At 42.7% G+C, this 16,822-nt stretch overlaps 1 protein-coding gene and 1 long non-coding RNA gene across 4 annotated transcripts in view; one reads left to right on the top strand and one right to left on the bottom strand.

Annotated features, from left to right (window-relative positions):
• Nucleotides 1–16,822, top strand: part of LOC309714249 — a 239,549-nt gene that overhangs the window by 107,662 nt on the left and 115,065 nt on the right. The window lies entirely within an intron of this gene.
• On the bottom strand, nt 7,731–16,425 carry LOC309714237 (palmitoyltransferase ZDHHC20-B-like). Of its 2 annotated transcripts, none has more exons than XM_082546535.1 (13): nt 16,253–16,425; nt 15,154–15,180; nt 14,687–14,781; nt 14,450–14,570; nt 14,290–14,359; nt 14,166–14,198; nt 13,776–13,896; nt 12,761–12,893; nt 12,426–12,552; nt 11,003–11,092; nt 10,804–10,916; nt 10,665–10,712; nt 7,731–10,519 (listed from the first exon to the last, which is right to left on the bottom strand). In XM_082546535.1, the coding sequence occupies exons 1-12, from the start codon at nt 16,368–16,370 to the stop codon at nt 10,669–10,671; spliced, it is 1,092 nt and encodes a 363-aa protein (XP_082402661.1). In that variant the 5' UTR covers nt 16,371–16,425; the 3' UTR covers nt 7,731–10,519; nt 10,665–10,668. The 2 variants fall into 2 exon arrangements, with proteins under 2 accessions (XP_082402661.1, XP_082402662.1); XM_082546536.1 differs by lacking the exon at nt 16,253–16,425 and adding an exon at nt 15,572–15,634.

Genomic DNA, 16,822 nt, shown 5'->3' with positions numbered 1-16,822 from the left:
CACGCACCAGGGTGAGTTATAACAATGACAAACCCTGGTTTACTCCTAAACTCAAAAAGCTGTGGCTGGAAAAGAGAAAGGCGTTCAGAAGCGGAGACAGGGACTGCTACAGAGAGGCCAAGTACAGGTTCACTAAAGAAGTGGACATTGCTAAACATCAGCACTCTGAGAAGATGCAGCAGCAGATCTCAGAGAATGACTCGGCCTCTGTGTGGAAAGGTTTTAGGAATATCACAAACTACAAGCCTAAAACCCCCCACTCCACTGATGACTTGCTCTTAGCCAACACCCTTAACGACTTCTACTGCCGTTTTGACGAGCCATCAGGCAGCCTTCACACCTCCAACGGCCCCAACAATAGAGACACTTTGGACACTAATTCCCCCACCTCTCCCCCCTCCATAGAGCCATCACCACCTTCAAACCGTTCACCTACAACACCCCCCTCCTCACCCCACACAAAAGAGGATTTCACACGACCTCCTCCCACCACAACTCTTCATATTCATGAAGCAGATGTGAGGAAGCAGTTTAAGAACCTGAATGCTCGGAAAGCTCCCGGCCCAGACGGCGTGTCTCCTGCCACCCTCAGACACTGTGCAAACGAGCTGGCCCCAGTGTTTTCTGGCATTTTCAACTCCTCACTGCAGGCATGTCATGTGCCTGCCTGCTTCAAGTCCTCCACCATAATCCCTGTCCCCAAGAAACCTAGGATCACTGGACTAAATGACTACAGACCCGTGGCTCTGACATCTGTGGTCATGAAGTCTTTTGAGCGCCTAGTTCTCTCCCATCTCAGGACCCTCACGGCCCCCCTCCTGGACCCCCTGCAGTTTGCATATAGAGCCAACAGGTCTGTAGACGACGCCATCAACATGGCCCTACACTTCATCCTGCAGCATCTGGACTCCCCAGGAACCTACGCCAGGATCCTGTTTGTGGACTTCAGCTCTGCCTTCAACACCATCCTTCCAGACCATCTCCGAGACAAGCTTTCCCAGATGAATGTGCCTGATCCCATCTGCCGGTGGATCACTGACTTCCTGACGGACAGGAAGCAGCACGTGAGGCTGGGAAAGAATGTCTCGGACTCCCGGACCATCAGCACCGGCTCCCCTCAGGGCTGTGTTCTTTCTCCTCTGCTCTTCTCCCTGTACACCAACTGCTGCACCTCCACCCACCAGTCTGTCAAGCTAATCAAGTTTGCAGATGACACCACCGTTATTGGACTCATCTCGGACGGGGACGAGTCTGCCTACAGGAGGGAGGTTGAACGTCTGGTGTCCTGGTGCAGCCACAACAACCTGGTGCTGAATGCCCAGAAGACAGTGGAGATTATTGTGGACTTCAGGAAGCACACAGCCCCACTCCCCCCCCATCATCCTGACTGACACCCCCATCACCTCTGTGGACTCATTCCGCTTCCTGGGTACCACCATCACCCAGGACCTGAAGTGGGAGCCCACCATCACCTCCGTCATCAAGAAAGCCCAGCAGAGGATGTACTTCCTGAGGCAGCTGAAGAAATTCAACCTGCCAACACGGACGATGATGCAGTTCTACACTGCAATCATCGAGTCCATCCTCACCTCCTCCATCACCATGTGGTACGCTGGAGCCACTATCAGGGACAAACAGAGACTGCAGCGTGTTGTGCGCTCTGCTGAGAAGATGATTGGCTGCAGACTCCCATCTTTGCAGGACCTGTACACCTCCAGGACATTGCGGCGTGCAGCTCGGATCTCAGCTGACCCTTCTCACCCTGGACACAGTCTGTTTGACCTGCTCCCCTCAGGCAGGAGGCTCCAGTCCATTCGCACCAGAACCTCTCGCCATAAGAACAGTTTCTTCCCCTCTGCTGTTGGACACATGAACAATAACCATATGACTGTACCCGCCACTAACACATGACCCTACGCTGTGTCACTGCATCATTCCATGTTTGGCACTGATCACCACCTGCACTCATGTATATATCTTTCAACGTAGCACTCTTAATTCTTATTCTCATGTATATATCTCATGTATATCTCATGCACATATCTTTCCACGTAGCACTTTTAATTCTTATCCCTACTTTTATTTTTTTCCATGTCTATTTAAGTGCTATTTATGACACTATGTTTGCACTGAAGCACCGCAGCAATTTCCTAATGTTGTAAACCTGCTCAACATTTGGCAATAAACCCCATTCTGATTCTGATTCTGATTCTTTGCAGATGCTGGAGTGTGTTTCCAGAAAAGATGTTTTGCAAGCACTGCTTACCTGATGATCACAGCTGGTGCGACAAGACATTCGATTTCACAACTAATTTTCACCATCAAAGTGTCAAAACTACTATGAGGAGATGATACTGAGTATAGAAACTGTAACATCTATGTTTGCTTTATCGTCTATGTGCTTTACGCCAGTCTGCCTGTGTTTGTATGTTGTACCTGAATACCTGTTTTGCTTTAGCTTCACTGGAGATCAGTTCCAGTGGTTCTAATGCAGCATTCTTTTGTAATCTAAAGCTAAAGCTGCTGTTTGGAATCCGGCCCATTTTGAGTAACACTGCAAATAAAAATGTCACGTTTAATAATCTCCTCATTTGAATTTGTTAAAGGGCAACTCTGCTGGGTTTTACACACTAGTGCATACACTTGCGGTCAGATGTTTACTAGGGGTACAACGATCGATATTGAACCGTTCGATACAGTGCTTTCGGTTCGGTACGCATATGTATGAACAATACAAAATTTTTAATTTATTTTATCAACTTTTCTTCTGACGATGCTGTCTGTGTTGAGCGCTCAGTGGATCTGCGTTCGACTACTCCGCCTAGGCTGCACTGTCGAGCGCAGATCCACTGAGCGCAGTTCAAGCTAGCAAGACAGAAGCTAAGCTCCTTGCAACATGGCAAATTGAACCTCCCCCACCCTCATTCAGATCTGGCCTTTGGAACTATTTTGGTCTTCATGTGAAGTAGGACCCTGAAGGTAAGCGCGTCATGGACAAAAGTAAAACAGTATGTCGGATGTGCCACGCAATGCTCAATTACATGGGTGGGAACTAGTGCGTTAGCGCAGTTTGCTCGTTAACGTGTTGGCTGTCCAGCCCCACGCACGGGCGATCCGCGGTAGCTCGTTAACGGAGATTTGCCGTGTTGTGGCGTTAACGTCATTTCAGATTAACGCTGACAGCACTAGTGGGAACAAAATGAATATGACTGCACATTTACGCCGACATCATCCTAGTGCAGAGACAAGTGGAAGCAGACAAAAACAACAAGCATGCATGCTACAAACTTTAGCCGAGTCATTTAGACAGCCGTTAGCACATGATTCTCCTTATGGGGACCTGATATGTTTAATATGCTGCTGAGAATATAGCCCAGAAGAAGCGTATAGTATAGCCTGTGAAGGTTCTCAGTCATCCAGGTCATCGTAGTCAAAGGAGCTTGCAAAGAAAAGCGTCTGGACTTCTTTAAGTTACTTGAAGACGTTTCACCTCTCATCCGAGAAGCTTCTTCAGATAAGGTCAAATGGTGGAGAGTCCCAGATATAAACCTAGTGGGAGTAACCCCCCACAGAGGGACAGGCGATTAGAGGATCATCAGGGGGTCCGACGATCCTCTAATCGCCTGAGCCAAGGTGTGAAATTGTGTGTGGGTCCCAATCAGCCAGAGTTTCGGGTGTGTTCATTGTGAAACCTGGCCCCACCTTATCATGCGAATTCCTGAGATCAGATGGCCCAGGATGTGAGTGGGCGTTAAGGCATCTGGGAAGGGATCTCAAAACTGGATTATAGATGGCAGAGAGTTGGTGTCGTAAACCCCCGCCTCTGTTCAAAGATGGTCGCTCACAGTGGACATAGATGGCTTCTTTCACTCCTCTTTCAAACCATCTGTCTTCTCTGTCCAAAATGTGAACATTGGCATCCTGGAAAGAGTGTCCTTTATCCTTAAGATGCAGATGGACTGCTGAGTCTTGTCCTGTGGAGGTGGCTCTTCTGTGTTGTGCCATGCGCTTGTGAAGTGGCTGTTTGGTCTCTCCAATGTAGAGGTCTGGGCATTCCTCGCTGCACTGTACAGCATACACCACATTGTTAAGTCTGTGTTTTGGCGTTTTGTCTTTCGGGTGAACCAGTTTTTGTCTGAGCGTGTTGCTGGGTCTGAAATACACCGGGATGTCATGCTTGGAGAAAACTCTCCTGAGTTTTTCTGATACACGTTTTGAGTGCTTCCTATACATGTGTGTGTTCCTTCTTTTTTCCTTCAGGCTTAGAGGGAACATGTTCTGCCCGGTGGTGTAGGGTCCTAATTACTCCAAGTTTGTGTTCCAGAGGGTGATGGGAGTCGAACAGGAGGTACTGGTCCGTGTGTGTGGGCTTCCGGTAAACTTCGATATTGAGGTTGCCGTTCTCTTCAATGTGCACAGCGCAGTCCAGGAAAGGCAAACAGTTGTCCTTTGTGTCTTCCCTGGTGAACTTGATGTTTTTATCCACAGAGTTAATGTGTGCAGTGAAGGATTCCACTTCTTGTGTCTTGATTTTGACAGTATAGCTTTTATTTTGGAAAGAGCCATTTCTCTGTAATAAACTCTCTTTTCCAAAGATGAGTGATTTCTCAATCAGATAGATTTATTTTTTTATTACTTTGTTGTTTCAGCAACATTCAATTTAAAAACTGTACTTTTGAGTTAAAATATATATTTATAATTTTAATAAATGACAAATTAAAAAAGCATGAACATTTTTTTGTATTGAAAAAATATCGAACCGTGACACCAAAGTATCGAACCGAACCGAACCGAACCGTGAATTTTGTGTATCGTTGCACCCCTAATGCATACATGCACTTGTTATGGGCATTGATGTCATGCTAATTTTGTGCTCTTAATGCTTTCTTTGAACTGACCTTTTTCCAGGGTGGGATGGTTTTACAGCACACATCTCTATTGACTGTGTGCAAGAGTTTGAATTTATTTTGGATTTTCTCCAACGGGGGTCAGTTGTATGCATACAGACTCATATCTTAACTTTTTCAACAGGGTTGAGGTCAGGGCATTGGGGAGACCATTCTAGGAGCTTAATGTTAGCCAGCATTACCCATTCCAGTTTTGATGAGTGTTTGGGATCATTGTCCTGCCCAACTCAAAGTTTCATCCGCGTAGCTGTTGATTTGAGTCAAAGCTAAGGAATTTAGAAGAATTTAGAAACTTTTGTCAAGAAGACATTCGGCTTGTCCATGTGGGCAGCTGCAAATTTCAGTCGAGCTTGAAGGAGTTGATTTTGGAGCAGGGGCATCTTTTTTGGTTAGCACCCTCTCACCCTCTCCAAGGTGATGTAAAAGTCTCGTCGCTATGAACTGTGACGCTGGCATTCCAGGAGTTTCCAGTTCATGGCAGGCTTGAGCCTTTGTGGTTTCTGAACATCCTTACCAATTTCCTCTCATCTGAGGGTAACAGTTTGGGTCTTCTTCCTGACCATGGCAAAGTGGTGACACATCAGAATAACTTGTAATTACATGGAATTGTTTGATAATATTGGAATCTGCAGTTTTTTGGAAAAGGCTCTAAGAGATCTTCCCAGCGTGTTTCTTCACTAAGATCTATTATTTTTGGACTATCGCATTGTTCAGAGTTTCTGTCAACCCAACAAATGCGAGGGAACAACAGTTAGTTGTGATCACTAATTTGGAAGTGCAGGTATGTCAATGACAACACAGTGAAATTTAAAACCTAAGAAGCACAGGGTTTCATCAAACACATCATCTCAGTGCACAGAAACATCTTGCTCTCCATGGAGTATACCTTTCCTGGCCTACACAGACACGCCTCTTCTTTGACTCCCCTACTTACTGAAACACAAATAACGTTATCAGGGCCTTACACCACTAGGCATAGAAGGTTCCCTCCTAAACGCGCGCGCACGCGCGCACACACACACACACACACACACACACACACACACACACACACACACACACACACACACACACACACACACACACACACACAATGAAAGCCTTTAAAATGTGGCTATCTACTATCCAAACTTCGTTAAGTCAGTGAATAAAATAGAATAGAAAGGAACCTATGACATTGAAGAGACTTTTCTCCAACCATAATATCCTGATGCACTTTAGACCCAGCAACAACATCAGAAAAATTGGATAATCTCAGGGACAAAAGACCCAAACATGAGCTAAGCAATGCTGCACAGTCCAGTGAGGAGTATCCAGTGGCCAGCTGAGGAGACGAGTGAAACACTTGAACAGCAACACCAAAGCAAGGCTGCAGGACCCGATCGCATTAGTCTTAGAGTCCTGCAGCATTGGTTGTCACTATTTCCAATGTCTCCTGGATTGCTGACTATCTGTCAGAGTGGCCTCAGTTTGTACAGCAGGGGGAGTGAGGAAGTTATTCAGGAAATGAATCATACCTGTCTCTATCAAACTGTACAATAACTCGCATGAGCACCCCTGTGAGGCATTAGATTCCACACGCACGGTCTGTTATTAAACCATCTTGCAGCTGGTTCCTAGATTGAATGCGCATTTAAAATGTATTAATCCGATTTGCACCCGTCTCTTGCACAATCTGTTTTGTTTTTACTCTTCTTTAACTTAATTTTTTTTTATCACTGTTGATTATATATTTATATCTTGCACAGTATAATGCCATCACTAAGAGCCTGTGGCATTTTTATTTCAACTATGATGATAGTGTAGTGTAACACAAATAATTTCCCTCGTAGGATCAATAAATTACCTACTTACCTCACAAATAAGCCAAGCTTGGGACCATGTGACCCTTGCAAGTCATGTGCTGATAGGGTGGGTCAACAACTCAGGACCCCCCAACAAGGTGACAACCCCACTAGATGTTTCACACCTGGGATTCCATTTTAGATCAGAGGCTGAACATCTTTAAGAATCAAATATAGAAGTCTATCTGCCTTCAACTCAAGCTCATAAGACGACCATGACCTGGATGACTGAGAACCTACATAAACATGCTCCATATGAAAAATGAAAAACAGATGCACAAAGTAATAAATTCTTTTCAAGTGATATCACTTGAGACCTTATGTTGGAAAACGAAACACAGGCTTAGTATGATGCGAATTCCCTGGAACTCTGCAGCTTTCCTTTTAACACCCAAGCAGACGTGAGGAGGTGACTTCCAGCATTCCTGATTATGCTGAACAGATTTCCAGGATTTTCAATCCTACATTGATGGGAAACTTCAACGTAGAACTTGTCATCTACCAATCGGAAGGTCTGTGGGCAAGCTACTGAGTCCAGAGTTGCTCCCAATGCATCCATCAGAGTGTGAGTGTGTGAACGAGTGTTAGATTGCAGTGATGTGGGCATGACTGGGTGAATGAACCACGTAGTAAAAAGTGCTTTAAGTTCTCAGAAAAAAAAAAGTATAATGCTTTGAGCTTTTTAGAAAAACATTTATTGTTATTTTCACGTTAATTGTGTAGAGGCATGTACTTCATTCACAAAATAGGAACAGTAAAATTAATCAGACAAGAAAAATATATGCTGTCTTCTGTTTTCTTACATTATCAATATATATATATATATACATACATTGTAAAATAGGACATTGTAACAAAAAAGAATCCAGAATGTAGCAAAAAGCAAGTTATGATGGCTACATCTGCACTGCACCATGAACACAGATGTAACGTGTTGTCAGTCTAAAAACAAAAAAGAAAAGAAAAGCTGATATTAGACTGAGGTTTTCAGATCCTTCTTTCATCGTCAAAGGAGTTTTTATGGCTTTATTTATAGAGTTGAAATGACACAGCTAGCTATAGTTAAAAAACAAACAAAAACAGTGACTTTTATAACACCATAAACCCCGTTATCATGGTAAAAACATCTTTACAGAAGTTAGGCGCCATGCTTTTGAGCATTAATCAGGTATCATCTCATCGCTGCACAGAAGCTTCTGTCCGAGACCACAATATTACAAAAGAACACTCACTTAAGCATTACAAAACACACACACAGGCGCACTTTAGTCTCAAGGACAAACAGCCCAGAGAGAATACAGGCATTTTTAAAACAATAGGACAAGTCCACACTTTTAGAATCAGTGGCTGTAAATGATAAGTGGAATTAGCAGAGCTCCTTATACACGATACAAAAATGTCTTCTTATTTCTAAAGTTTAATTTCTTGAAATTTTTGAGTGCAATTTTTAGAAAAGATCTACATATAATCAGAACATAACCTTGGCTTGGATCATGATCTTAGAAATTAATTTAACCTGCTACCTTTTTTTGTTTGTTTTGATTCAACCACAGTGTCATTATACAATAGTGAATATTCTCCAATAACTGCTCTGCAAAAAGTTATTATAAATATACTTGGGCTCAAAAGGTCAAAGATGATTGGAGGATTCAAGAAGTAAACAAGAAGTTTAAAGATCAGGCTGTTTTGTTGTTTTTTTTAAAACACTCATACCTTTACTGTCCCGTCTGTGATACATTCAGCACATGTTACGATAACACTAACACGCTGTACATGATAGAAACAGCTGTAAACTTGTACACCACCAGTGTCTGGTTGGATATATTCAGCAGGAGGCTTTTCCAGCAACACTCCGGGATGTGATCAGAGGTGTGAGGAATGGCAGACATCAGGAATTTGCTGCATCGCCTTACAATGCTGCACTTAAACAATAACATTTCTTGGAAAAGGAACTCACTCCTGAACAATTGTTATTTGGTCATGCTGACAAATGTGAGCAACACTGTCTTCTGGGTATTAAATACACTTTCCTTACAGATTTCCGCAGACCCCGTGAGTAAATTCCCAGATGTTACACACTGACACGGCACAGGAATTAAACAAGCTCACGCTCAAGATCACAACAATGAGCCGATTCCAAAATACAGACATCCACACGTCTACAGCAACAAGGTGAGCAGAGGCTGTAGCTCTATCAGAGGGGTTCAATTCACTTTCAAATTAAATCCAGATGAGTTATTACAGGAATTTAATGCATATTAATGGATATTAAGAAAGCGATTTAACCTGAAAGTGAAGTGAGCCCCGAGGAAGTGATGTAGTGATATCAAAAAGACAAAGACACACACACACACAAAAGAAAAGACATTTAGCTGAATGAGTGGACAAACAGGACTCTTGTCTCCACCTGCTGGCCAGCACTGGTATTGCACGGACATCATGACCCTCAGCAGGTCGGAGCGACAAATGTACAAAATATTGCGCCACGACTACTGTTGAATTCAATTTGGTTATGAGATTGACCAGTGAGGTTAGGATAAAGCTAATATGCTGTAAACACTTCAGGTTCGGAGGTCAGAGCTCCTGACAGGCCAGCCCTTATTTGGCAGAGTGTTGGTGTTCTTTGTAAAGGTTGAAGCACTGAGTTGTAGAAAAACAGGCTGTGCACATTGCGGGCTAAAAATCATGGATCAGCCTCTTAAAGAACAAATAGTGAGCAAGCTTCATCTCCAAAGTTAAACCGTCCAGTCGAAGCAGCAGGTTTTGTTTTTTTTCCTTTGACACAAGTGGGCCATAAAAAAACACATATAAAGCTGATTCTTTTAGTCTGTTAGTAGGAAAGAAGAAAACTTACTGCCACTTCAACTGTTACACACAATCTCTCTCTTTCTCACACGGACACACACACAATACATTATATAAAAAAAAAAAAAAAAGGAGAAAAAAAAATCAAATGATCGAGCAACATCCATAACACCTTTTTTTTTTTTAACTTTTTTTTGTTTAAATTTAAAAAAAAAAAAAAAGCAGCACTTTTTTCTTTGATGGATAATCTTCAAAGTGCAAATGCGCCATCTTGTGCTCTGATGGATTAAAAAAAAAAAAAAAACCCCAAAAAGTCTACCCAAAACCTGGTTAGAGTTTCCTTGTGCACGGATTCACCGTGTGGTGGAGTCTTCTGTAAGATAGTCCAGGTTTGTTGAGAAGCATCCATCTCAAGAGGTGTCAATCATTGTTACGCGTATACTCGTTAAAAAAATGAGACAACATGAGACTCAAGGGTAAATCGATGCATCTCCACATCGTGTACTGCCTCTCTAAAAAACCAAAAACAAACCAAAAAAAGCTGTTCCAGGCTCTCCTCACTGCAGCTTTGTATCTCCAAGTCTTGGTGGACCTGGGAGGCTTTCAGCAGTAGCACTGATTCACTTTAATGCGGTCCTCGTCAATAAATACTTCAATTGTGAGAGGTTAAAAAAAAAAAAAAAAGCAACAGAAATATGAATACAGTATACTGTTAGTATGTGTGTGTATGTTTATGCGCATAACTGCAAACAACCTTGTCTCATGTCTTACGAAGAGAGGTGTGAGATGCGTTCATGACACTGCATGTGGAAATGCTAATGCCACGGAATACATGACTGTGATGATGACTGCATTTCCATAGTTACTGTGAATGGATTTAAATGGGCATCTGCTGGCAGACTGCTGAGAAACTGAACTCTAGCTTTGCTTAAGGCATCGAAGTAGATGACTGAGGTGCTTCTCCTGTGGCAGGAAAGAACAAAAAGAAAAAGAATTATATATACATACATATATTTATTACTTACACAAAGCAGTTCTATCTGGAAAAGTCAGACTGACCATTAAGCCAGAGCTACAGACTCGCTGAGAGGTGGCTGACTGCAATTACCTGGTTAGGACTCGCTCTCCATTGAGATTGTAATGGTTTCGCTTTCAGCTGTGAAGACAAGCAGAACAGAATACGTGATAGAATTTACATCAACAGCTCAGCCTTTCTATGTAATAATAACACCCCTGCTGGGACTCACCTGATTTGAGGGTGTCATTTGCCAGATGGTCTCCGATGTTATTAGCATGCTGCTCGTTGCTCAGGAGGCGATTCTGAGACTCGCTGAGTGGACTCACGGTGATGTCAGCAGCGCTGGAAAAATTAGCTGCCATTAGCACCATTTTTCTCAAAATAAAAGCCCTATCAGAAGCTTCTACTATTGCACCGGGATTTAGCACCTTTTACTGGGCTCTGACTGCAGTGTCACTGTGGCCTGCTCCACGTCGGTGTTGACCAGTCGGGTGGGGAACGTCAGACCATCTCCCTGGCTGCAGTAAGCAAGCAGAGAATCTAAAGATTAAGAGCTGTCAACTGATTAGAAAAACCCCCAAAAACCGTGAAGCTGAACTTCCTCAGGAGCTGCTGCAGCCACAGACTGTATATAAAAGATGGACACACCATAATGTTACAAACTGTTCTGCAGACTGCTGTTTTAAAGGCTCGACTTTAGCATCTGGCACTTGTACTTTATAAACCCGATGCAACAAGTGATAGGTGGAGCCTGCTTTATTTTATTTTCGTACTCTAATGTGAAAGTATTTAATACAAAAAAGCATTATTTTATATTAAATATGGCTTGAAATTAGCACGTGTAGCCATAATTTAATCTGGAAAACACTTAGACATTTTGTTACAGACTTCTATTAAAAAACAAAAAAAACAACAACAAGCAACTTGAGTTGCTGCCCCTTGCTGCCCATTACAAAGAATGCAGGTTTAAGACACTCTAGATTCACTTTTCGAACCCATATAGTCTATGCTGCAACAAAGTTAGGCTTATATTTAAAAGAATAACATCACAGCTTTAGCTTTTACTTCAGTATTTAAACAATTATACCAGATTCTTCAGGTTTTGTTTATTTAACACAGAAATCCTGGTCTTCCTGGTTCTGTTGTGCATCTTTTCCGTTAGTACCTACTCAGATCGACTCACCACGACTCAGACTGGTTTTTCCATTACAATCAAGTACCACTAAATGTGTGTGGTTGTTGTCATAGCAACGTGGCCAAGGGTCCTGTGACTTAATTAGTATGCAACAACTTTGCCAGGTTTCAAAAATGTCGGTTTCAGTTTTTGGTAACAATACACTCATGACTCATCTTTTGACGCCATTGACCAGCCAATCGGTGGCATCCAGTCTGACAACGTCACATTTTAGTACCTGCTCTTTTTGTTTAGAACCTCGGCTGAGCAGGTACTATTTTAGTACCTGGTACTATGACCTAATGGAAAACTCTGAAAATCGGGGCACACTGTGGTGAGTCGATCTGATTAAGTACTAATGGAAAAGGGGCTTTAGATCTCCTCTGTCTGAAAGGTACTCCTGGATATTTCCCTTATTTCTCAAGCGGTCGGCACGGCAGATGGAAGTACACATGATTTGGCACACACTTTACACTGGATACCCTTTCTGATGCAACTCATTTATCTGGGCTTGGGATCTGCGCTAGGAATCCACTAGCTTGTTACCTTCAGAGGCTTGGGTTTTGTCTCCTCCCGGGAATCTTTTCTGTGTACGGCAAACCACAACACTCCCTTTAATGTCTGTCTCTCTCTCTGTGAAAGTTTTTCTCTCTCTCTCTTTTTTTTTTTTTTTTTACCTTGTGAAGACGGGCAGCAGCCAGTACTTCTTCTGGTCACCAAAGACCTGAGCAATATTCTTTCGGAAACCCAGAGAGAAACCATTTTTATCAGAGCCTGTCCTAAAGACTGGTGCTCTGAATGCCTCTGCAGGGTAAGAGGAAAATGAAAAGAGAAGAGGCAGACAGAAGGGAAAGAGAACTGTTAGACAAACACTAAAGGAGGGGAACAAAACTCCGTCCCTAGCAACAAAGTTATTCCAGTGATAATGATGACAAAAAAATGACATTCAACTTGACAAACTGTTAGAATATTTGAAATCACTGCTAGATATTAAATACAAGGAAAACGATACCTATTGTCGACCTGTTCTTCCCTACAAGCCAAAGGTGGTAGCTGAAGAGGGACAAAATACTGATGCAGAACATGGCGGCCACAAAAAAAAGAAACAAGACGTGGAATTTGGCAGGCGTGTCTGTCAGCTCATTCTAGGGGGAGAGACGGGAGAAGAGGAGAGTCAGGCAGCCATCAATAACAAATTCACATCGGAGATATTTCTGGAAATGCAAGAGCAATGACAGAGAGCTGATATAAACAAAAAGAAAAAAAAAGGCAGAGAAATGACTTTTAAAAAAGTCTCATGTGAGCCACTTCACTTGCATGCACATCACGAAAACAACAACGGTGAGGACGGTGGGGGAGGGGGGAGGCATCGGAGGATGGCTGTGTTACCTTTGGGCAGTTTTCTGCCGATTTCCTGCGGCAAAGCTTTAGTACAAACAGAAACAAGAGTGGTTAGCAACACCAGGAGAGAACAGACGGGAGGGGGGAGCACTTAGAAATCAGGAGGCAAATAGAAGTCAAGGCCAAGTTGGGTGGAAAAGTGGGGAGCTGCGGGGGAGGTGAATGAAAGAGAGTGGGTTGAAAGAAAACTGTGCCCGGACTGGCAAGAAACAAAGGGATAAAAGAGGAAGAGATGAGAGAAAATTGAAGTGAAACAGCTACGAGAGAGAGAGAAAGGAGGTGTTTGCGGGCACATGAGTGGTGTGACTGATGGCTCCGATAGTGGAAAGGGAGGCAGAAAAAGAGAAAAGATCCGAGAACAATGAGCCAGTGTGCGAGAACTGGGGATAAAAGAAAGGGGAAACAGAGGGGTAGGGCGGGGGCCGGTCAGAGGGTGAAGGGTGAGAGAGGACAGAGAAAACAGAGGAGCGGCACAGCGGAGCACAGGAGAGGTCAGCGCCATGCACAGCCAACTCAAGAGATGCTCATCCTGGCTACGACGTGCCACCCGATTCTGCATCTGTGTCACACATTCACTCCATGCTGTGGGGCGAGTGGGCATAGCGTGTCGGTGCGTCGTTACTCACTGTCCAGAATTTAATGAAATACTGCAGGACGGTGGCTGCAATGAACAAACAGTACACCAGCGAGTAGGCCAGGAAGAGGATGAAAAACTTGTAGTTGGAGAATCCCACGCAGTTGTTCACCCTGCAGACACACAAACACCACATTTGGATGCAGTTTCTTTTCCAGTGCAGAAACCTTATCAAAGTTTGCAAAAGGTGGAGGCTACTGGTGAGGTAGCACCAAACAAATGGCATTATCAAGCAGTTTCTGAAAAGGTGTAGCAACGTGTCGTAATTTAAGGTATGTTAGTTATAAAGCGTGAGAACAAAGTAAAATGAACTTCTGTCTAGAAAGCACTTTATTCTTGGTTAACTAACTCAATGCACCAACAGGATGTGGCTCTTACATACCAGGGACAGTGATGATCCATCTTTAGCACACACCTGCCAAAAAATAATAATAAAAACAAAAGATTAACTTTAAAAAACTGAAGAGTAAGAGAAAAATTTTAAGGAAAGAAGAAAATTCCCTTACATGTCACATGCTGAGCAGTGATGACATCTGTCTGGCTTGATAACTTGACAGCGGTCACAGTAGCGGATCGCTGCAATAAATTAGCACAACAATCATCATGATAACTCAATTCCAAACAGAACAGATTCATTCTCATTTACATTCAGTGACACAGACGTACCGCCAGCGCCTGTGCGGGTGTACAGAGGGAGGCTGCTGGCAGCTCTCCACAGGATCTCTTGCTGGGACTCTGGCCTCTCCTCCTTCTCATAGCGTTCCTTTTCAGCCTTGGGGAGGCAAAACTGGAGGGAAGGGAGCAAAATACCTTTTTTAAGCTGCCATTTACTGCAGCAGGGGATTACACACAGGCAGACAGAGCAGGCTTGTTTTGTTTTGGAGGATTGGATTAGTGTTATACCTCTTTGGAAGGGTTAGCAGGCTTGGTGAAGATGGTCTTCCAGTAAGACCACACAAACATGACGAATGAGAGGTGGAAGAAGATCAGGTAGACAACTGGAGGGGGGAAACTGAGCATCAGGATCAAGGACATACGCACTGATATGTGGGTTATATAAGGAAATGCCACTGTAACGCAAAACATGGCCTAAGAGCAAAAAAAAAAAAAACCTACGCTGTTAATTAATTAGAGAGGAAAGCTAATAGTTTATGCTGGATGAGGAGGAGCTGCTGGGCTATAAGCAGGCCAACCTCAGCACTTTGAGAGGAAACACAATTTCTGTGCCAGCCTTTTCTTTAAAAAGCCAAGTCTACAGAGTACTTTTCCAGAAACTTAAGTAAGATTATGCCAATAAAAAACTCTTAGCTCAGTAAAATTCCATTTACGATTTATTAAACAAACATTGTTTGATGTCCTGGGACACTTACTCTGCTCTCCTATGCTGGGGATGGTGACTGCAAAGAGAAAACATAGACAATATATGTCAGATATTATATATACTGATAAACTTTTATACATTATGGTGGAAACAACCATATCATTTATCCACACTGTATTCACTTCTACAAAAATTTTCAAAATACTGATACTGTACATGAGTAATGAATTAATTAAAGGGTTGGCATGTTTTACAGTTATCCATATCAGAAATTAATTAACTACAGCCCCCTGCCCCCTTAATTAAGAAAAAAAGTTTTCCCCTATGCATGTAACCAGTTCCCATATTTACGCCAACATATCTGATAAAAACCAAAAGAAAACCAGTAGAAACTTTCACCTAGTGGTTTATCTAATAATAAATAAATAAAGCCTAAAAATGGGGCGGGAAGAAAAATAAATAAATACATAGTCACACCTCAGGAGCACAGCAGCCATGCAATCTTTTCTATTGCCCCATTAATCTCCTACACAATGTCAAGACAATTTAATTAGTCCACCTTGCTGTTGTTAAGTGTACCTTTTTTCCACTTGCAAATAGTTAACAAAGATTAAGTATTAGGAGCTGACTAATAAAAATACACATGTTGAATTTTTCACAGCTGAATTACAGCACTTAGACATAACCTTACATGAATTTATGTATTTTTTTTGGGGGGGGGGGGGGGGAGACAATCCGCAACTATTGCCTTAAGCCAGTTTAACTAAAAGAGACATGTTGTGTGGTATTTATATGTCAGCCAGTCAAATACCGTTTATTTCTCCATCCACACTCATTTAATTTCACATAAAACCACAGAGACGAGACGGGTAGCTTTAACATAAAAAAGACAGCACAGTGCTAGTTTTTCTTTGACTAAAACCGTCCTCTTTTGAATATATGGCAACCCAGGCGATGGCAACCAACAGAAAATTAGCTGGATCTAGATTTGGACGGGTTTGCCAACACCTTTGTTGGGCTGCAGTTCATTTACTTCCTGCTGGCCAGCAGCCGCCGCTGTGTTTGTGTGTGTTGTCAGGAAATATGGTTAGCACCGGCTTTTAAAGGCCTTGAAAGAAGCGACAGACGACGGCGAGGTCTCTACTTACATATACAAAGCTCCACCACGTAAGCGTAGTACGACCAGCAGACGACGAGCGCGATAAAAATCACAGGTATCCATGCTAAGCCCCGTTGACAGCATCTCAGTACGTGTGTGGGCGCCATCTTTCCCCCTCTACTGTGGAGAAGGGAGTGTCGACGGGTGACGTCACGATAATAAAAAATGTGAAACAGGGAGGTGAGCCGAGCGATGATATACGACCAGGAAACCAAGTATAGTGCTTCAGTATAAAACATAAAATACAACAAAGGCACCAAGCCCAGCTAGGTTATCACAGTTGTATAACATGTAGCACGGCAAACCCTAGTAATGTAGACTAAATTGATATATTTCCTGCTGTCTACGTGTCCAAATGTATCTCTGTATAAAGAATTATGGATTTTAAATAATATAGAAAAATAAACCTTAAGATGAATATGTTGGCAATAATAAATCGGTTTAATTGTAATTATACTATTTATTTACCCGTAATTCTTAAAAAAAAAATACTAAATACTCGACATACTTTTTAAAAAACATTAAATCTTTTAATCGTTTAATCGCACTTTGCTTCATA

The sequence above is a fragment of the Aulonocara stuartgranti genome, assembly GCF_965226115.1.
Source record: "Aulonocara stuartgranti genome assembly, chromosome: 9".
In the NCBI taxonomy this organism is placed as follows: domain Eukaryota; kingdom Metazoa; phylum Chordata; class Actinopteri; order Cichliformes; family Cichlidae; genus Aulonocara; species Aulonocara stuartgranti.
This window is presented reverse-complemented; position numbering and strand designations above follow the sequence as displayed.